The sequence below is a fragment of the Adiantum capillus-veneris genome, chromosome 2 (assembly GCF_014529385.1).
Source record: "Adiantum capillus-veneris isolate H3 chromosome 2, ASM1452938v2, whole genome shotgun sequence".
NCBI lineage: Eukaryota > Viridiplantae > Streptophyta > Polypodiopsida > Polypodiales > Pteridaceae > Adiantum > Adiantum capillus-veneris.
Genome location: NC_140932.1, coordinates 173,225,556 through 173,247,357, shown reverse-complemented (window position 1 = coordinate 173,247,357; position 21,802 = coordinate 173,225,556). Strand labels below are relative to the sequence as shown.

General features: G+C 39.9%; 1 protein-coding gene and 1 long non-coding RNA gene across 2 annotated transcripts in view; both read right to left on the bottom strand.

Moving 5' to 3' along the window:
- Nucleotides 1–7,156: 7,156 nt before the first annotated feature.
- Nucleotides 7,157–7,862, bottom strand: LOC147464080 (uncharacterized). The gene is made up of 2 exons (XR_015185584.1): nucleotides 7,617–7,862; nucleotides 7,157–7,518 (listed from the first exon to the last, which is right to left on the bottom strand). It is a non-coding gene; the product is annotated as an uncharacterized LOC147464080 (long non-coding RNA).
- Nucleotides 7,863–7,870: 8 nt separating this feature from the next.
- The window catches only part of LOC147464079 (uncharacterized), an 87,761-nt gene continuing 73,829 nt past the window's right edge, over nucleotides 7,871–21,802 (bottom strand). The window contains exons 3-13 of the mRNA XM_086492667.1: nucleotides 18,806–18,872; nucleotides 11,931–12,030; nucleotides 11,776–11,815; nucleotides 11,598–11,687; nucleotides 9,047–9,130; nucleotides 8,831–8,961; nucleotides 8,613–8,678; nucleotides 8,440–8,499; nucleotides 8,306–8,357; nucleotides 8,077–8,205; nucleotides 7,871–7,995 (exon numbers count right to left, since the gene is read on the bottom strand). Of these exons, the coding sequence (XP_086348793.1) occupies nucleotides 8,117–8,205; nucleotides 8,306–8,357; nucleotides 8,440–8,499; nucleotides 8,613–8,678; nucleotides 8,831–8,961; nucleotides 9,047–9,130; nucleotides 11,598–11,687; nucleotides 11,776–11,815; nucleotides 11,931–12,030; nucleotides 18,806–18,840 (747 nt within the window). The 5' untranslated portion in view covers nucleotides 18,841–18,872 and the 3' untranslated portion in view covers nucleotides 7,871–7,995; nucleotides 8,077–8,116. The remainder of the gene's footprint in view (nucleotides 7,996–8,076; nucleotides 8,206–8,305; nucleotides 8,358–8,439; nucleotides 8,500–8,612; nucleotides 8,679–8,830; nucleotides 8,962–9,046; nucleotides 9,131–11,597; nucleotides 11,688–11,775; nucleotides 11,816–11,930; nucleotides 12,031–18,805; nucleotides 18,873–21,802) is intronic.

The following is a 21,802-nucleotide window of genomic DNA, read 5'->3' as shown; positions in this document are numbered from 1 at the left end:
TTTTCATCTCTAATGCCCCCATCTTGGATATCTCTGCTAGCACCTTTATCATTACTATAATTATTACTATTTCAAAAGATAGTTCAAATAAACAAGCTAGAGTGGAAGCAATTCTCTAAATCTTGGATCAATGTGCTATAGACAGAGGTGAGGCGTGCATGTAAATACACACAAAATAGCATCGTATATGCAAAATTGGACAAGCAATACACATGAGTAGAGAGAGTTAGAGAGCAAGAGAGAAAGTGTGTTATATGCACCGTTGAAATTGGAGTGCTATACACCCCATGAGAGAGAAGAGGGGAAGTAGAGAGAAGGGAAGAGGAGAGAGAAGGAGAAGACACGGAGCACTAAATAAATCTCTTCCCATGCAAAAGTGAGAATTTTTTTGTTACATGTATTATTTATAGATTTCAGTTACCATTGTTCATAAAGAGCTCCCCACTAATAAAATAGCCATAAATTAGATGTCACTAGCGTAGCCCATAAATCAATCATGCTTTGCCACAGGTTAGCTGTAACAAATAGCTATTTATGCAATCTCATTACACAATGGTGGATGCAAGCTACATTCAATCATCTCTCTACTTGGACATATGTGAAAGCTAAAAGTCACATATTTGGAGCCGCGACTTGGTCACATTAAACATCATTTGATAGGTTTTCAATAGCCTCAAGGGCTCATGGGAAGTTAACAAAACTATATCTAGGTAGATCTCACTTATGCTAGATAATCCATATTCAAGTAAGATGGAGCATCCTAATTTTTCAAAGCTTGCTCTAAACTATTTTGTGTTGCTACAATAGTGCTAGATAAATATTATCCTTATATGTACAAAGTTGAAAAGCTCAATCCAAATCTTGATTTGATGTATAAATTGCTTTTCTTAAATAAATTCTCAAGATCTTTATGAAGTACCCAAAAGTAGACTCATCAAAAAAAAATTAAAAAGGTGAAATTTATTGTTTCTCCTCTTTTGAAACAGAAGAATCGCTTTTAATTGATATAGTGATTGAGGTTTTAATTGTACTATCAACAACGATTATTTTAAATTGTGCAAATATTGAGGAGAATCCATAGCTTCATACCAATTTTATTTATTTTTCATCTTAAGAGTGATATCTTGAGCTCTCTTTAGACTCAAACTCGTCTTTAAAATCAATAGTATAATGCTTACCTTGACTAGTATTTCTTAAGTTATATTCTTTGCATGTAAAACATATAATAAGGAAATTTTAAAGCAAACAACATCATTTTGCCTTGAATTTACTAACCTTTGAAGTTAATCAAGTAGAAAATAAATGAGTTCTAGCTTATGCCATGCCCAATGCATTGGTCACATGTACACAGATTTCAGTTTAGGCACTGTATAATTTTTTCCTTGGTGTCAATTTGTCAGTTTAAGCAACAACACCTTTATAATGCACATTTGTCAGTTTAAATAACACAACCTTAGTGTAGATTTCCAATTTAAACAACATTAGTGCAGATTCATAGGTTTACATATAGCATGCCTAACTAGTATTGATTCTCCCTTGACTTAGACAACATCGATGACAAAATCAATTATAGTGGCTAGTCGCCACAACTCTTAGTGAGATTTTGTTAGCATATGTATTTGATGGAACTGATTTGAGATATATTGATATGGATTTGGATTCAATGAGATATATTGATATGGATTTGGATTTAGTTTATGATGCGGAGATGTTGATTACATTGTTCATGGATTTGGACTTGGTATTGATGGATCCTGAATATTGAATGATGATTGTGACAAATGATATCTTGATACATCTAGATATCACACAAACTATGTATTCTAGTGGAATGGGATACTAGAATATGTAGTATGTGGACAACTGAAGGCATAAGTAAATTACTTTATTTAAGTTTGTAAGATTTCATTTTGTCATGTGATATTTTAGAATTGTAAATCATTGTTTTGGACAAGTTATGACTTGTAGGATAATAATATAGCAATTGTGGATATCTGTTTTTTCAACAAAGAGGTATGTATTGGTATTTATTTTCGGTGCACTAACATATATTATTTGCATGGCTAACAAGTGGAAAGCAACTTAAACCTTTGGTTTACATAGATAAGGCTAACATAGGCCTCTCTCTCTCTCTCTCTCTCTCTCTCTCTCTCTCTCTCTCTCTCTCTCTCTCTCTCTCTCTCTCTCTAAACACTTCATAAAGTTATAAATAGGCTCACATGGGCTCATTCAAGGACTCACGTGGGGGGAGCAACCTTTGCCCTTGTATTTATGTCGCTCTTCTTCTCTTCTCTTCTCTCACTCTCTTCCTCTCTACTACGTCTATGCACCGCACTCCGCTCTAGGATGTATGCATGCACACATTCTCGTACTATCTATTTCATTGTGTGTGTGTGTGTGTGTGTGTGTGTGTGTGTGTGTGTGTGTGTGTGTGTGTGTGTGTGTGTGTGTGTGTGTGTGTGTGTGTGATCATCGATTATGTTGCTCGTATGATGTGTTGTCATGTTTTTTCAAGGCCACCACATTACTAGCAGTTTCCCAACAATGACATAGTACAAAATGGTCTGTAAGAGGAACATGCTCAGTTAGGAATAATCGCGCGCCAATATTATCCTGATTCAAAAGCTTATTTCTTATGTCACATGTGCTTATAAAAGCCATTAAGAAGAAAAAAATAGTTTGTTTAATTTGTTTCTCTATTAATCCATGTACTAATGATTTGGTCTATATTCCCAAAAAGCTCGAATTAGCTAGTACAACTTCCATGGAAATAATTAAATTAGCAATCATTGGTAAGCAAAGGAATAATCACACGCCAATATTATCCTGATTCAAAAGCTTATTTCTTATGTCACATGTGCTTATAAAATCCATTACAAAGAAAGAAATAGTTTGTTTAATTTGTTTCTCTATTAATCCATGTACTAATGATTTGGTCTATATTCCCAAAAAGCTCGAATTAGCTAGTACAACTTCCATGGAAATAATTAAATTAGCAATCATTGGTAAGCAATTTTACTAATTCTATACACATGGTTGTTACAAATATTTCCTCGTTCCATACCAACTTCATCATGACCAAGGCCCATTCAAGCACTCATACAACTTCAAACACTAAATGTAGAATGCTATGATTTGTCTCAACTAATTCTATAAAAGTACTACTCATAAATAAAAGCCGTGCTCAATCACATATAGCTTTATGTAAAGTCAAAAAACAAATGCCATACATAACCTTGGTTGTATCTTTCTTTCCATATCTCTTGTTCACAATCTCTCTCCTACAACTAAACCAAAACATGTTTCCCTAAACATAATGTGTTAGTCCTTGTTTTAGTATATGCTACATCTTCACCACTGTGGAGAAAGTTCAATTATTGACAAACCATCTAAAGGGCTTTAGGTGATTGACTATTGCTAAATCAACCTACAAAGGTATTTTCTTCACATACATGCTTTCCTTCTCATAAACTTCTTGTGTTGTGGTGTGCTTGAGTTGTGAAGGTGTGAGCATGTCATCTTATTTGTCTGTGTTTCATGCCAACTATATTCCTTGCGTATGTGTGTGGTGTAGGTTCAACAAAGGGTAGTTATCCCATTATGTTTGTTAGAAACCTGCTTGAACTTATACACATGTTTGAACGGTTTATCTACATATTTGCTTTTATTGGCAAAATTTTCAACCATAATAACTTGGAGTGTTTGGTTGATCATTAATCATCTCATGGGTTCTTAAGTCTAAGGGGGGTGCTCGAACCTAAGCCATTGTAATCTCATAATAGATCACAAAGAGGTCAGATTATTATGAATATTGAGAACCTTCTTTAGGGGAAAAGGAGCAAGTACACATTGAGATGTAAAAATTAGGTTACTTTAGGTTGAGAAAAAAGGGTTAAAGTAGGCTCTAGGTATGAGAGATACAAACAACCTTGTGTTGAAGAAATTTTGGATAGTAAACTAGAGGATTATATCATTCAATAGTTTGAGATTAATCAGTCTTTTAGCATGCACTTTACTAATTTATGGTTTAGGTTGAGAAAAAAGAGTTGAAGTGGGCTCTAGGTATGAGAGGTACAAAGAACCTTATGTTAAAGAAACTTTGGATAGTAAAATAAAAGATAACATCATTCATAGTTTCAGACTAAGTAGTCTTTCTAGCATGCACTCACTAGTATACTACTGCATACTGGTTCTACTCTTATTATAATCTATGAGAATCACAAAGGATTCCTTTGTTGCTCACCTGCTATAGCATATTTCACTCAAAGACCTTAGAGAAGTGTTTGAACACAAGCCAACAAATTGATTCACTCTACACCCTCTGAGCTATCCATTTGAGCGAGGTACATACGGTGCTACATGCTCCTTTATTTTATCTAAAAAATGAGAGCACCCTAGTCCTGGCCCCTCCTCCTGTCATCCTTCATCTACTGACGCTTCGTGCGTAGGGACTTGGACTTGCACCTTCCTCCCCTTGTCTCTCAACATTAAACATTGCTTGCAGTGAAAGACCACGAAAGGCAGCGACATCTGACAGCTCTCTCTTTCCCTCTTTGATTAGAAACGGAATTAGCACAATTCCCACTAATAAATTTTTGTTTTATTTTTTGAAATCATAGGCACAAACTAATTCATAACAAGTAATATATTACATCCAAGTCTAAGGTGATGGCGTCAAAAAAATCATGTTTAAAAACAATAATAAGAAGATATTAAAATATCTATAGTTTGACGATATCAAATAGGAAAGAGAGATAAAACATTTAGATTGTCCTATTGGGGCCGACATCAAATAGTCAGATATAAATACTTGATGTACAAGCATAGTATAATAGGATAGTTATTTAATCCAAGTCGTTTTAGAAATCTATGTGTACTCGGATGCAATTGAATACTTTGCCAACATAACCCCCACTTGCTACCAATCTTTTTTGCATAAAAGCTTAGAGTGTATAGTAGAAGATCAAAATCACATTAGATACTCTTAAGTTAGGAGGACCTAAACTTGAGCGTTATTTTTTAATCACATTTAGGGACTTGATGATTGTGAATGCTAAGAATCTAATTTAATGACAAAAAGTAAACAAATACACAATGGAATGGTATGTTGAAGGAGACTCTTGGACAATATTATAAAATATATGATCATTCATAGTATTGGATTGGAAAATTATTGATGTATGGCGAGGTATATAATATATCTAAGTCTAAGATCACACAAGGAGAACTAAATTTAGAAGATAACAAATAAAGAGAGTTTCAAATATCTGCAACTTAATGATATTGTTCAAGAAAGCTTTTTTATTTACGTTATCCTCCAAGGATTGGCATATTAAATCATTGAAGATATGTATGTAAGAGGCAACGGAGTAAACAAAAGATTGAGAACATCATACTTACCTAATTAAGCCTTACTAGTAAGCTGCTAGTACTCTTGAAGAAAAAATTAAATGCTTAGCCCACCTATGCTACTTTTGCTCTGCTAAACCTTTTTTCGTAACGACTTGGATTGTTTGATTGTAGGACAAGTTAGCAGTTTCCAAAGGTCTAGGGTGACATAAAGAGAAATTAATGTTCAAATAGTGTTGTGGGCTTTGGTCTAGCCACGATTTGAGTATGTGATAATGATCTTCTCTTTTTTTAATGTACTAGGTCACCTAAGTCATGTGAAAAGTAGCTTAAGTCATGATACTATCAATAGGGACCTTTCTAAACATAGTAGGATCAATTTGGAGTAGTTTAGGAGTCACCCTAAAGAGCCTTATAAATGTGGATCCGAAAATCAACCCTCTCATTAGAGTGTACATGTGACAAGTGTAAGATGTCTCTCTTGTGCTAATTAAGCACCCCATGTAATCACTCTTTCCATTTAGTCATCATTTGAATCAGCATATTCTCTTACACTAAATAATTAGTGTATTAATTTAATATGCTTATATAAATGCCACTGTTACTAATCCTCAGCATTTCAAAGACAACAAAGAGGAACAGACGAAAAGACATATAGCTTGATTGAGGATCGAAAAGAACCTCTTGTCTATATTTGCACTTGCAAGACTTGGCTTGTCAATTTGTGCATGACAAATGTAGAGCTCATGATTTCAATTCTGGTGATGAAATTGCTATAGGTGGCATTTTGAGCTGAGGAATGTACAAGGTCACTTTGAATGACACGGTTTTGCAAATGCAATTGTGGATTCAAAGGCTATTTCAAATACAAACTTTAGCATGCACACTTTGGGCATCTAAATTTTGTCGGTTTGCTTCATTAAGAGAAATCTGATGTGGTCGCTTCTTTGTCACCTCTTGAAGCACCTTCTAAGCATAAATAGTTATATTCTGGGTAAGATGCAATATTCAAAGGTTCCAAAGCATAGTTCAATAAGCGCTACATACAGGTTACAATTTGTATAGTCCTATTTGTCGACCTTTGCAAACTCTAACCTTTCGTAATTACGCGTACCTCATTGACTTCTATTGATGATTACTTCAAGCATGCATAGGTGTGTCTGCTTAAAGCTAAGCCCAAAGTGCTCGTATTGATTAGCACAAAGTTACAAAATGTCTAGGTTCTTGTGGGGCTGACATACCAGGTATTTGAAGATATGAATAAATCGGATTATTTGTAACAAAATGGTGAGTAATATTGAGAAAGCAAAAGGGACATATTACAAAACCGAGAAAAGCAAGGAGAGTTAGCTTATTCCCCCTTTTTATGCTTGATATCATTCATGGCCTAGCTAGCAACACAACAGTTTCCTAAATAGTTTCAAAAGCTAGGAGTCAAAGTGTACATGGAGCATTTTAGAAGACTAATAGCTATGATGAAGAGAAGCTTTAGCTAGGAAAGTATGCTTCTTTCTATTATGGATACTACATCACAAGATGTTTAGCAATGACAAGTGCCACCTCTAGTTGAGAAGAAAATTGATCTGCACTTACTTTGGGGGTGCAACGCTACATATTTTGAGAGGAGTCTTATGGATCTAAAGTAAGCAAGAGGTAGAGCTTTCCATTCAAGCCCCATGAATAAGGGAACCTAAATGATAGAAGTTGAGGCCTTCAAATGTTGTCTTTGTAAGAGGTTCGGAACAAGTACACTCTTTATAAGCGGCACAAGACATTAAATACAAGGCTACAATAAAGAATATCTACAATGACTAAGGAATTTCTTAATCTCTAGGTCATTATGAACACCATCTTGTTGAACATTGGAGGAGCATTTGTGAGCCCAAACGGCATCCCAAAACCCGTACAACCTGTGCATGATCGTTCTGTACAAACAACATGCACGCTCGGATAACCTTGACACGCCATCAGAAACCGACGCATGGGGCCGGATCTCTCTTAAAACATCGTCGTTTTATTCCTGTTGCCTAAAGCTTATACAGACATATTTCTGAACTAATTCTTTTCTATAAGTTTATGATATTCTATTCCTGAACTCAATTAATTGATGGTTCTAACTTGCCATTGAATCATAGCTCTACGTCCTCACTGACCAAATGCAGTAATAATCTACAACACATAGTACTTGCTTTCAACAAATATTTATCATGTTGTCAACTTATCATTCACCCAGCACAGCAAACAGATGGTAGAAAGTCACACCATACCAGCTCTCCGTAAAAATTCTGGCTTTCCCATTTTCCTCATATCTGGGAGAAAAAAAAAATTATCATCAGGGCAGGGGAAGGTAGTAGGAAGAGCTTTATACATCGCTGAGTATTTACAACCAGACTTGCTATACAGATCACACCCACAAGGGGCCATAACATGGGAACAACTTCCCCTATGGAGAAGTTAGGTCACACCCATCAGGTGCAGCCTGTGAGCCTCGGACCCTCAACCTTGGGGTTACATCAAGGAGGCTCAACCAACTGAGGTACGTGGGGTTGCGGCCGGGGGGGGGGGGGGGGGGAGAGGGGGTTCCTAGATACATTTAATCGCTTTATAAAATAATTAGCGAGGTCTTTCTTGGTCTGATCCTGGAGGCTGCACGGTAAATGAGACAGTAGGCATGAGATACATGTGTTACAGCGAGCATGAGAAACGATATATCATTTTGCAGATTACCTTGTGAATGAAATTTTAGTACCCCGTCGAATGTAGAACATTACTTCCACTTGTTGAGCATTGCCCTATAGTTACTTACAAATCCCTTATCATAAGGATTGGAAAATGTCTTTGACTCACAAGGAGGCTCTGCACAAATTTGAGGTTACGAAGCTTCAGTGATAAATCAAATTCCAAAGCCGAATAACAATAAACACTTCAAGTGTGTTTCAAAGCCCATAAAGCTTGCCCGAGCGAGTAATCATCTGCCTGTGAAATCTCGGAATTTCCTGCCAATTTACCTTCAAACAAAAAAGTGTTCCTCATATAAACACTTGTTACACCCTAGACTAATACATGAAAATCTGAAAGCACCATCAATACCCATTCATCAGTTGTCAAGTTGATCCCAATAAGATAAACTTGAAACATAAGAAAGGGGACCTGCAAATAAATACTTCCCTTCAGAAAAAATGAGTCTCGAAACTGTTCCACAACCACGTTCATCAAGACAAAATCCTCCTAGTTAAATATGGCTTCTTAGAATAGAAAGTAACCTGCCATGAAATTTGGAGCCCCACAAAGACTGCAAGGCTAAGCACCCATGCCTCCTTACGAAGTAACTGAAGAGCAATTGACACTACAACATACTTTAAAACAATAGAGTGGAGAGAATTGCTTAATTTCACAGGGTAATCTGCCCATTCATGCATATATATTTTTTCCATAGATGGCAACCCAAAGGAAGACTTGCGCATTGTTGTCAGCAATATACCTCCCACGCCAAGCCTAGTAGATTTTTAGAGGCTGCTACGTCGCCATCTGTTATCATGTCAATGGAATAATGAAATAGAAGAAAACCTCTTAGGTGGTTTTTAGTTGACAGCGGTGTCCCCCTCTTGAAGTCTACAAAAAGAAAACAGAAAGGCAAGCATAAGTTTTTTCTCCAAAAGCATAAGAACTCAGTATATACAAGCCTAGACAAACGCACATATATAGCAACATTCAAGATATAAAATCTCCATGGTGCATGTTATGGTCAGCAACAAGAGAAAAGTTCCTGTATTTTTCAACCCTGCAAAGAGCAAAAGCACATATAGTAAGAGAGCAGCAGCCTTATGATCACGAGGCTCATCCCGCGACAAAGCGTGATAAAATATAAAACATCAAGTTCATCACTTCTTCTGGAACTGAATAAAGAAGTTCCTTGTGATTCTACTCATAGTAATGCTTAAAAGTCAACATGCTGCATGCCCTAATGCTTACAGCCATACAAACAGGCAGGCCAGGTCGCATGTCTAAGAAGGCCTTCACATTACCGGATAAAAACGCCACTATCGGGTTCTTCAAGCTGTAAATAGCCCTTGCAGCGTACCCACACACCTGAGAAATACACATCTTGCAAGAGTGCATCTTCAATTCGCCTCTAGGATAGGAGATGGTTCAACCACCCCCCAAATCCAAGATGCACCTCTTGTACAGGCAACAGCCAGCATCCGGTTGCAGCACTTGGTATTTTTCCTCACTAGGCAACACTTTTTCTGTGCACCACTGCAATTTGATCGTCCATTGTCAGGTGTATGAGGCTACGTCTCTTTCTCTTTATGGCCTTCTACATTTAGGAGCACCTCCTCTTTGTCTCGTGTATGTGGCGGCTCCCTAAGCCATCCATGTCAAGGGCTCATGCACAAGCAGGTCTAAACCAGTTTAGCACCATACCACCGTCAAGGGGTACCCAAGAAAGTCTGCTTTCTAGTTACTCAACACAGGCACATCTTTGATACAAGCAGCATAGTAATTGCAGTCACACATAAGCCAAGAGCTATAAAACCTGGACTCATATCTGGAAGATTAAAAAGCTCCCTTCAGGAACAGTTTCTGTCCTCAGTTCTCGTTCAAAATGGATAGCATTTTTCACACCCTATGGTATTCAAGCACCCCAAAAATGCATAAAACGTGCTTCACTGGAAGTATTCAATGTACATTGTAAAGCCATCCAGCCACATCCATAGATACTGATATGTGCCTAATCTGACACTTGTTAACAAGGTGACATGAGGCCATTAAACACAAATACTCCTTTCCAACCTAAAAATGAGCGAGAAATTTGTAAGCCTTTCTCCCTTCTTGTTTTGCATTTTCTGTGTGCCTGTGTGCGAGTGCATGATATAAATATGTTTACATAATTTTCTTTGTGCATGTATGTGCATGATACGAAGATACCGAAAAGGTTCACCCATGATCAATATGAATAGAGTAGCAAAATAATTGCTGGATGTAAAGACACGAAAATGTTTGCCAATTGTACATGCTCAACCCACAGCACACCTTTGGTCTAGGACAACAGGATTACCAAAGCTCATCTAGCAAGCATGTTGTGTTTCATGCTAAGCCTGGAGTTGAGCAGGCTCATGGGTGAACACCCTTTAAACTGTGGATGGCTCAATAATGATTCAACCTTTGTTAGATTGTAATATGTGAGCCTGTCCATGCTCCTTGAGAGGCCTTGTCTATGATTGCATGCCAAGGTCATGTAATGAACCACAAAATATCCATTTAATATGTATGTTCCTTAATGAATCCAGGATAAACCCAGATTCACCTTTAAATGAAAGTGCAAGGTATAGACTCATGGTAGTCATCAGGGTAGTTTTCGTTCGACGTACGGGACGTCTAGTACCGTTCGGTCGGACCCGTTCCGTTCCGTACGTTTAGTACGTTCTGTACAATCGAAAAATGTAGCCGTTTATGACCGTTGGCGACAGTTTTTGCACGTGTTAGTGGGCGTTTAGGGAGCCATTTTGGAGCATGTTTGCAATCATGTGGCATGTACCAATGCCTATTGCCATGCTCTCCCTCTCACATCCATAATGCCCCATGCTCTCCCTCTCCCATGCTCTTCCTCTTCCTATAATCTATTTAAGCAACTCCTCCACCTTGTTCTCAACACAACTTACAAGCTACAAGCTCTAGCCTCTCAATGCTCTCATCATCCATGTGCTCTCATTGAAGCTCTCAAGTGACAAGGCTCAAGCTCTCCTTCTCTCCCTTGGGTTTCTCCCCCTCAAGCTCCCATTGAAGCTCTCGAGTCTCAAGTGACAAGCTCTCCATCGTCTCTCCCTCTCAAGCTCTCATAATTGTAATCTGTCTAAATGTCAAGTTTCTTTAAGGCCTAAGCCTTAGGCTTAAGAATTATTTGTTTTTTTTTATTTTGAACGTACATAACGTCATCGTACATCATAATTTTTTTTAGTTCGTTTAGTACCGCACATCGTCGTACGTGTACAAAACGTACGAGACCGTACGAGACCACCCTGGTAGTCATCCACAAGTCAATATGACCATCAGCTCCATGATGCATATTATTAACTAAATACTGTAACATCCCGACTAACATTCTCAGTGCCGAATAGTGGGTGTAACCAACCACAAAATAGCCGTTTAGTGTGTTGGGTTACAAAAAAGTTACTGCAAAACAGAGATGCTTCTGAGCAAGTTAAGAATGGCAGTAAAGTGACAAGCTGAGAATTGTACAAACTTACCGATACAGTTTTGAATGGCAGCACAATGATGATCATAGCGTTCTATGAAGGAAGCACAGTATCGACAAAACTTGCCTCGCAAAAAGTTATCTGCAAAGAGAACAGGTTTCATGTCTGTCAAAGCAAAGTCACCAAGGGAACTGTCAAAAAAGCTGAAAAAAATTTCACATAACACGACCATAAGCCCTTAAATCACGTTGCCTTCTCCATTGTACATCCTGGACAGTGATAAGTATTAGAGTCATAACCACAAAAACCCACACAAAAAGCTATCTACCCTAGGCTGTAATATCTGCTTATGAAAGTAGTTTATATAAAGAAATGAATTCTCACAGTCATAAGAGAAGTATCTGAGCTTATGCAATCTTCAACTGCATGTTCTTGTTGCTCTAAGGCATAGTCATCCATGCGTCCTGGATCGCTTCCAATCATTCTTAACCAAATCAAGAAACCAAAAGATGAATATTCTTTCCTCTAAAGAGACAAATATGTGAATAATTAAGAGAAATAGAGACCTACTAAAGTGTTGATTACAAGAAACAATCTGAAAGTGAGATGTTAACAAAACACTACAGAGATGCACACTCCCATCTAGGCTACCCATTTCTCGCCTCAAAAATCAGTGTACGCCACCCGAATAATTACAAAGTCTTCCCTCATAAAGCATCAAGTTTGTAAGCAGGGCGTCATTTGCTGAGAGGAGAATGTCGTTCAGCACATTTGCAAAAGATCCATCAAAATACACTGATGGCTGCCAGGTTCCTATTTGAGAACTCGTCCCCATCTCGCACAGTAATGCATCATTCTCTACCCATCAGCAAGCCCAGAAAGAAATACTTTATGGTTTAGAGAGTCCCACGCTCTCACCCAAAACCTACCTGAAAAAGAATACTAGATGCCCTCTCCTGCTAAATGAGAACTATGATCTACAACTTGTGAGTGTTAGGATTGCTAGAAGGAAATTCTGTACGAAACACAATGTCAAACACATCAATGCAGCCCCTACAGCTTTCACGTTCTCTAGATCGTAACTGCTTGGTCAATATTTCCAAATGCGTAAAAAGATTATTGAATGGGCTTGAGTGGTTTGATAATGATTCCTTAAACATTTTTCACCTATTCAATGGGCCCCTGTAAGACCCTAAATGGCTTTTTCATTTAAACCGACAGACAATGGATGCGTAATCCTCTCATGGCATGCAATTACTTGTTCAGAATGCATTATGACACAGTTTTGGACAATGGCGAGGTCAGGCATCTAGACATGGCCATTATGCAAAAAACTGAGGAAGACTCTGTCTGAACATTGAGAGTGGTTCCATTAAATGCGACTTATAGAGGTCACCTTAGCTCAGGGACCCCTTCAGCCAATCGTGCTCACAGTCTCAATCCTACATAGAGAGGGGTTTCAAGCCAAAGCTCCAAGCAGCTTAGAGCAACATGGAAACAGAGCACTCGAATACATACTGTCAAGATCCTACCATTGAAAGAACCAGAAGAAACATGCAACACCTTAGCGCTCAAGCGAGGGAAGGATACATAGATTTTGAACAGCTCCAAGGTAAAGTTTATCGCCTTGTCTGACATATGCCCTACTTGCAGGATCCACCGCCTCTTCTCACATGGTGAGACTGCATTTTAGAGCATTTTCCCAACATTCTCATACTCCACATTGCAATCTCCATCAGCCGTTTGTTCAACTATCTGTTCTTTAGAAAGTGCAGTGAGCATTGGGAATGGAGTCACCATTTAGCACACATGCATTCATTTGATGTCCAATCAACCAATCCCCATCCATTTTTTATTTGGCCGAAATTGTGCCTACATGCATCAGTTTGGGTCACAGCCATTGGCTTATGCTCGTGTCCTGACTCCCACAAGAATTAGAACATAACACAGCCTCACTCAGAACCCAAGACCAAAAGCTAGATACAAAAATATCCACTCAGCCATGATACAATAAACTACAACTTATTACCAGCAATATAACTAGACAACTCTTGTAGACAAAGCAAATAGTACTAAAAGATACGAAGCATTGCTTTAAATCACTGCACATTAGCCTAATAACACCGTTTGTGACACTGAAAACTTAAACACACCACATTAAATACATCGATTGAAGGTCCGATCCACAAATTGAATCATACATAAGCAGAAAAATGACTGAAAGTGACAAAACGATCCTGCCACCTAGACCACAAAAGCTCATCCCGAGCCACCATGGAGTAATGCAATGGAAAAACCCAGGAGATACAACAAAAAATCTCCTCATGTGGAGCCATAGCACAAAAGCTTAATGCACAAAATCAGCAGACGCACGATTTGGAAAGTCACGCTTTAGTCCTTTCCCTCTGAGTGATATTGTAGGTCTATTGCAAAACAAAGAAGCTCGGAGGTAAAGTGAAGCCCAACAATCGACATGATCCTCATCCCAACTTTTAGGAGCCAGCCTTCAAAACAGTATGACTTCACTAATAACTTCCTAGCTTTGTGGCATGAGTCTGCAACAATTAGACAAGGTCCGTGCTTCTTTGTGCTTCACTTGTCTGAAGTCTGAACAAACTCCAGTCTTTGAAGTGAAAGGAGTCATCAGCACCTCATAGCTCTATAGGCACACCCATGTCCTGTAGTCTGCATGTAAGTCTGGCTCTCGGCACTGTGTCCAAAGCTTTGCGGAAATCCACAAAGCTACCATAGATCCTCTTGCATTGGTGTCTACCCTCCTCAATAATAGCTCTGAGTGTCAGAATCTAGTCAAGAGTGGAGAAACCTCTCCTGAATCCTGCCTGCCCGGGTGCTCGTATGCCCTCTCGCTCTGCCCATCTACTCAGCTCCTGCTCAAGAACAGATGCATACAGCCTAGCCAATGTGTGACCAACCATGATGATGCGATAATTCCTGGGAATCATGGGATCTCCTGACTTGAAAATAGGCACAATCGTAGAAATACTCCCAAGTCTCAGGAAAGCCTTCATACATGGCTCGATTAAACATCATAGCAAGAAGCACTGCAAGCATATCTCTGGCATGGATGAAGTGCTCTGCTACCAGACCATCATGATCATGTGCTCTCCCTGTCTTCATCCTGTCAATGGCTTTCCTTACCCTCTCGGCAGTAAAGAAAGTACATGTCTCAGGACATGTTTATAGTGGGTCCGGCAAAGGTGGTTGCCATGATGCTGTGTAGAGAGATGTGGCATATTCCCCCCATGTCTCTGTGGAGGTGACGGCTAGTGGTGGTGAATGCTCATGGAATAGCCTCCATGCTTCGCCTGAGTCTTGACTCATAAATAGCTGATACAGATCTCGCTCTAGCTCAAATAGATAAGCCCTTTTCTTTCGTCGCACTAGGCGGAAAAAGATAATCCGTGATTGTCTATGTGTGGTAATACGCATGAGCACTTCCCTCTGTAATTTGATCCTCGTCTCTCTACACTCCTCATCATACCAATTGTTCTGGGGCATGCTCCAAGATTGTCTTCGTGTAGACTGGTTGTGGGGTATGCCTCTGATGCTGCATCACGGAAACTCTCGGCCATCGGTTGTTTAACACTGGCCATACAATGTCCGGCCATTTGTGACACCCCCCCTCATATACCATGTATCTTGTATCCTAGCCTCCCATGGATCACCCCCTCCTCCCTTTACCATGAACCACATCTTGTTAATTTGTACTTTTGCCATTGCCCGATAGATGGATGACACACATGTATATTTGATTTGTCTCATAGCTCCGGCCTCTTATAGACGTAAAAAGCTAGCTCTCTCTCTCTCTCTCTCTCTCTCTCTCTCTCTCTCTCTCTCTCTCTCTCTCTCTCTCTCTCTTTGGCCTTTTGAAGACGTTAACAAGCTCTATGTGACGCCGTGGAACAAACAATGGGAAAAACGCATCGGCGAGGAAATCATGTTAAAGGGCTACCACATAACCCATGGTTTGATGAAGAGTGCAAGTATGTCAAAAAACAATTGCGGGCACTGTCAACGACGAACACGGAATGGGAAACTCTATCAAAAGACTACACAAATCTCAAGAGGCGGAAAAGAAGAAACTATGAGCTACGCACGGAGACACAAGCCATAGCCAACTTCAAGAAAAATCCCAAAAAGGAATGGCTGAAAATAAAAGGACGGAGACATGCCATTATGGGGGACATAAGCTCAGATGACATGTACATGTATGTGGAACAACTATATGTGTATAATAATGCAGAAGAAATGCCACACATGCAAACCGATCTCCATGCCCAAGACCACTTTGATTCCGAAACGATTAAAAAAGGCATACAGAAACTTGCAAATGGGAAAGCTCCGGACATACTACACTTGAACTCAGAAATGCTTAAATGGTCAGGTATGAGAGCCAGAGAGTGGATACATAGAATGCTAAACCAAGCCATTGTTCAAGGGCTACCCGAGGATTGGAAAAAGAACTGGATCAAAGCACTTTACAAAAAAGGGGATGTAAATCAGCCTACCAACTACCGTACCATTATGGTAAAATCTTGCATGGCAAAGCTTTTGGGAAGCATCTTAGAACAAAGCATAAGCACATGGGCAGAGACAAATGGAAAACGAGCAAAAGAACAAGCAGGTTTTCGACCAAAACATAGCACCATTGATCACCTTGTTTCACTCAGGGTATTAATGGAAGAGAGTCGGCTAAAGGGAAAAACATTATATTGTTGCTTTGTAGATTTCACCAAAGCCTTTGACACGGTCCCGAGAATGGATATATGGAAAAGGATGGAATGCATAAAAGTACCGATGCATCTCAGGAGTGCGGTAGCACGTCTCTATGACAGAGTCATATGTCAACTAAAAACGCACAAAGGGCTGTCCAAAGCTTTCTCGAGCAACATGGGGGTCAAAAAAGGATGCCCTCTCTCCCCTACTCTTTTTGGATTATGCATTGATCAAATAGAAAGCTTCCTCCCTCAACTAGAAGGGGATGAACCAGCCATCGGGATGTTTACACTTCTCATGCTCATCTATGCAGACGATGTGGCTCTTTTCGCCCATGACATTACAGCTCTACAGAAATTGGTCGATGCGTTACATGCTTTTTGTGAAAATGTAGGTCTATCAATCAATGTAGACAAAACAAAGTTCATGATTGTAAAGACTCGTAAGATGGATATCCACGCCCCCCTCATGTATCAAGGGAAACAAATTGAGAAAGTTGACAGTTTCAAGTACTTGGGGATTGACATCCCGTGCAACTATGCTTGGGGACAATGCGCACATAATAGAATTGACATCGGCCATGCCAAGTACTATCAATTTGAAAACATGTGCACACAAAGGAGCATAAAAAGATGGGAGATAACAGCGACCATTTTTGAGACATGCGTAGTGCAAGCCATCCTCTACGGAGTGGAAATCTAGGGAGCAAGCATTTCAGCCCACACATGGAATGAAATTGAACAAATTCAGAAAAAGTTTCTATGTCGACACATGGGGGTCAAAAAGACGACACGATACTCCGTGCTACTCTTGGAGACAGGCAAGAGACCACTAGAAATGAAAGCATTGCAAAAAATGTACACGTATATCGTGAAGGTCAAAGCGATGCCTACTACTCGAATCCCCCGCATTGCATGGGAAACGGGATGTGCGCCGCAAAAGACCAAAAAAAACAAATTTCTGTCATCGAGCCTCATACAGGACATTAAGAAATGGTTCGCTAAATGGAATGTAGAAGCATATGTGGACATGCTTATTGAGGAGGGCAAGGAGGGAGAACATATGCTGAATTTTGAAATTGCATTACTAAATAGCCTCCACACCAAGTGGAAGACAACGCAACACCGCTCGAAATTTGAATACTATTGCTAGCATGTCAACACAAAGTATTGGGAAGGCTATAACACAAACCCAATGGAAGCCCAGGCCCACATACGAACACCCATGCCCCACATGGCACGAAGAGCCATCTCTTTGATGCGCACAAGGTCACATATGCTAAAAATAGAAACAGAGGGCTGGCTGAAAATTGATGCTTCTAAACGGATATGCACATCATGTACAATGCAAGCTCCTGAAGATGAAGCACATGTGACATTGGAATGCCCAGAATACGCTCACATCCGAGCTAATTTTCAACCACTTCTAAGCGGTTGCTCTACCTTTGCGGACCTATTATCCAAGACAGACCCCTCCCCTACAGCTCTCGGAACATACCTCACCCGCATACTTGAGCATCAAAAGACACTCATAGGAACACAAAAAGAGAATAAAACACACCACACCATACACCCTCGTGAGGGGAGACTATGTATCACTTTGAGGTCCCATGGGTCATTTCTGGCCCCCCGCGGACGTTAATACCAAATCAAATCAAATCAAAATCAAAATCTCTCTCTCTCTCTCTCTCTCTCTCTCTCTCTCTCTCTCTCTCTCTCTCTCTCTCTCTCTCTCTCTCTCTCTTTTTTTTTTCTCCTTAGTGTTTTAGATTCAGTTCTTTGTAACTTTGTAATTTCCGTACTCAGACATGGTATCAGATTCACCAATTGTAACTTTTTGGTCTCATAGGTCATTTTGGCCTTTTGAAGACGTTAATGTAACATTTCATTTCATCCCCCCCCCCCCCCCCCCCCCCCCCCCCCCCAAGTGTGTGAGTGTGGCAACACACAAGCACACAAAGTAACACAAGGCAGGCTGGATTCAATTGCAGTCATTCCGTCCTTACACTACAGCCTCAAAGAGAAGATTAGTATCAAATTATATTATTGTTTTTCTGCATTAAACGCAGCACCTACAAACACGCAGGCGCTCTACTGATGGGATCATGGCTCTGTATGAGCGAGTTGTAGACCACTTCTACAATCCAAGACATATGATTGTGGATCTTGTTATTTTCATTAAAATTTATCAAAATTATCCATTATGAATGAGCTAGTAAGTTTTGTGGTCAAAAGAGGAGGTAGAAACTTTTATATATGAGCTCGACTTCCAAAGGAACACCTCAGTATTGATCCACAGTTACTCTAAAACACTTGACAAACAATGCAATCCTAGACATTAGTGTCCCTTCAATACAATTAGAAAATACACAAAAACATCGAGCGTTTTAGGCCTGTGAACCATCTTAAAACATGATGTCCAAAATGTTGCTAGATGCAAGGTAAAAAAGAGAGAGGGGGGGCGGGGCGGGGCGGGGGGGGGGGGGGGGGGGGGGGGGGGGGGGGGGGGGGTCTCAAAGTTACCTTGTGAAAACAACCCCAAAAGCACAAGATGCCATGAAAAATAATGTGCCCAAACCAATGCCTGCAACTACATTATTTTCACACATCAAGATGATAGACTTGATAATAGCTCCATTTAAGAAAAGACAGTTATCATAAGCAATAATGAACCTTAAAACACAACCATGCACCCCCAAATTAAAAATTGCATAATGAACTAATTTAAGCAAGCAAGCAACATTGGCTTTATCAAGATATTAAATTTGACTCCAAAGAAAAAGACGTATATGCTCGTGTAATTAATCACAAAGGAGATTGATATAGATGTTTGGAAGCATTGACATGCAAAAGATTCATACAAAGACTAAAGACAGAGAGTATTGCTACCACATTCAAGAAAGTGCATCAAGACACAAACAGGAAAATTGAGAGACCGGAAGGAAAGGAGGGCAGATTTACACAATGAAGGGCCTGAACAAACAACACATACGTCACCAAACATGCACGAGAGAGAGTGTGTGTGGGGGGGACAAACAGGAAAATTGAGAGACCGGAAGGAAAGGAGGGCAGATTTACACGATGAAGGGCCTGAACAAACAACACATACGTCATCAAACATGCACTAAAGAGTGGGTGTATGTGTGGGGGACTGTTCCTATGATAGCAAGCTTCTGTCATCATGGGGTGTGCCTATCTGCGCGCACGTATGCTCGATAGCAAGCTTCTCTCATCATGGAATGTGTGTATCTGTGTGCGTGTGTGCACGTGCACGTGTGTAATAGTGTCCTGCTCCCGCCCTCGTGTGCTGCCTGAGAGGTCGTCCTCAGCCTTACGCACTCTTTCCAGTCCCTTGCGTTCTACTCCAGCCCTTGCGCACCCCCTTTTTTTGTTAACTGCTTGTTTGCTTCGTAGCCTTTGCTTTCTGCGCTCTTCTTTTCTGTATAGCGTTTCTTTTAGTCTTGGGTGTGTGGGCGTGTGGGGATGTGTGACCTTTTGTACTTACAGTACTTACTCGTCGGCCCTTTCAGTATAGATAGTGGTTTTCCTTCTTCTTCGCACATGCAGTCTAAGAAACAGTCACCTTTGTGTTTCACATACATCATGATACATGTAGACAACCCTCGGTGTTTGTCCCAACAGATTCAGCAGGAGTTTTTTGCATTTCATGGCAGACGAAGTAGTGTATAAACACAGGAAACAAATAGATATCACTTCCGTGGACACGGAGAAAGTCATCAAAGAATATTTATCTAAGAATTTTGTGGATGCCACAAATGCCTTGGAAGGCCAAGAACCAACCACTGAGGTGCTCATTCCAATTCAAGAACTTATGGATCCAATTGCCCACTATGCATTGAATGCAGTGATCTTGTTTTCCCGGGCAAAATGCCCTCTGCATAGGATGTAGGTCAGTGGGTTGACTTTCTGCTTAAACGACAAACTATTAGAGGGGTATATTTTGGTGCGAGGCTTTTATGAGGTCTTGTTGGCAGACATGGATGCTCATGCACAATTGTTGGAAATTTTCCCTTTGTTTTTCAATATGCAAATGACACATGTATTGCCGTGGGCCCTCACTAAAGATTATCAAAGTTTGATCCGCCATAGATGTCCAATTTGGGTGGAAATAGCCATCCATGGAAACATTTTCTACCTTCATTGGCCGCTCCATTAGGTAAAGTGATATGCCCCCCAAATTTGGATGCCAACTCCAATTGATTTAGTGTGCTTTGGGATACATATAAACCTACACCCATTAGAATCATGGTCAATTCTGGCGATCCATCGATGGGAAAAGGACATTTAAACTCAAATGGGGAAAATTTGCGAAAGGCTCATGTTTTCGTTGTGGTAAATTTAGACACATGCAATCTAAATGCCCAAAGCCTTTGTTACAACCACCTCCTTCTGCTATTCCTTTATTAGAAATTAATGTTGTTTCTCCTTCTTCCTCATCCATGAAGACAAAGATGGGAGAAATCAAATTGTTATAGGCTTGCACACTCCAAGCGAGAAATCAATAGCAACACACAAACAGAAACTGCAAAATCACTGAACTTAACGAGAGAGAGAGAGAGAGAGAGAGAGAGAGAGAGAGAGGAAGATATCTTTGCAAATTTTCAAATGAACCGCCGATAGTATGAGCACAAGCCCCGAAAGCTTCGAACTTCATAAACATTCTTCAAATCGGCCCAATTACAAATGGTCTCGACTCTCAACTTTGGCGCAGTCCTATCTTTACACCTTCCGCTGAGACAATGTGTCCCAAAAAGTGTATCTCTCGCAAGAAAAACTCGCTCTTTTTCGCATTTACAACCAATTTATGCGGCCCTGGAAAACTTGTAACAAATGGTGTCTGTACTCTACCTCACTCTTGGAGAAGACCATGATGTCATCAAAGAAAGTACCCACAAATGATCGGTACTCTTTGAAAATCCTTTCCATTATGCAGTTGAATGTAGCCGAAGCATTTGTAAGGCCAAATGGAATCACCAAATATTCATAACCCAAAAGTCCTCCTAAAAGCTTTCTTGTAGATGTCTCCAAGAGCAATTCGAATATAATGATATCCACTCTTCAGATCGATTTTGCTAAAGCAAGTAGACCCTTGAAGTCTGTCGAGTATATCATCAATCCTTGGTATAGGGAATCTGGTCTTGATGGTGATTTTATTGAGAGCTCTATAGTCAATGCACATTCTCCAAGATCCATTTTTCTTCAAAACCAACAGCATTGGCGACAATAAGGTGGTGTACTGGGCTGAGTGAGACCCTTCTCTAGAAGCTCTTTCATAATTTTCCTCTTTCTTTTCTGAAATCCTCTGATGATCTTGCATCAGGTTCCCTTAGTTGGTCGGAACCCTCGGATGCGCTACCATCTAATTCTCGTACTGCTCCGGAATCCGGAGATGATTTGTTATCCGGCTTCTTCGATTCATTCTCTTCATTAGAAGACTCTTGCCATAATGAGATGGAAATTGTCTTGTCCATGAGCCGACATGCATCCCAAATCCTTGCT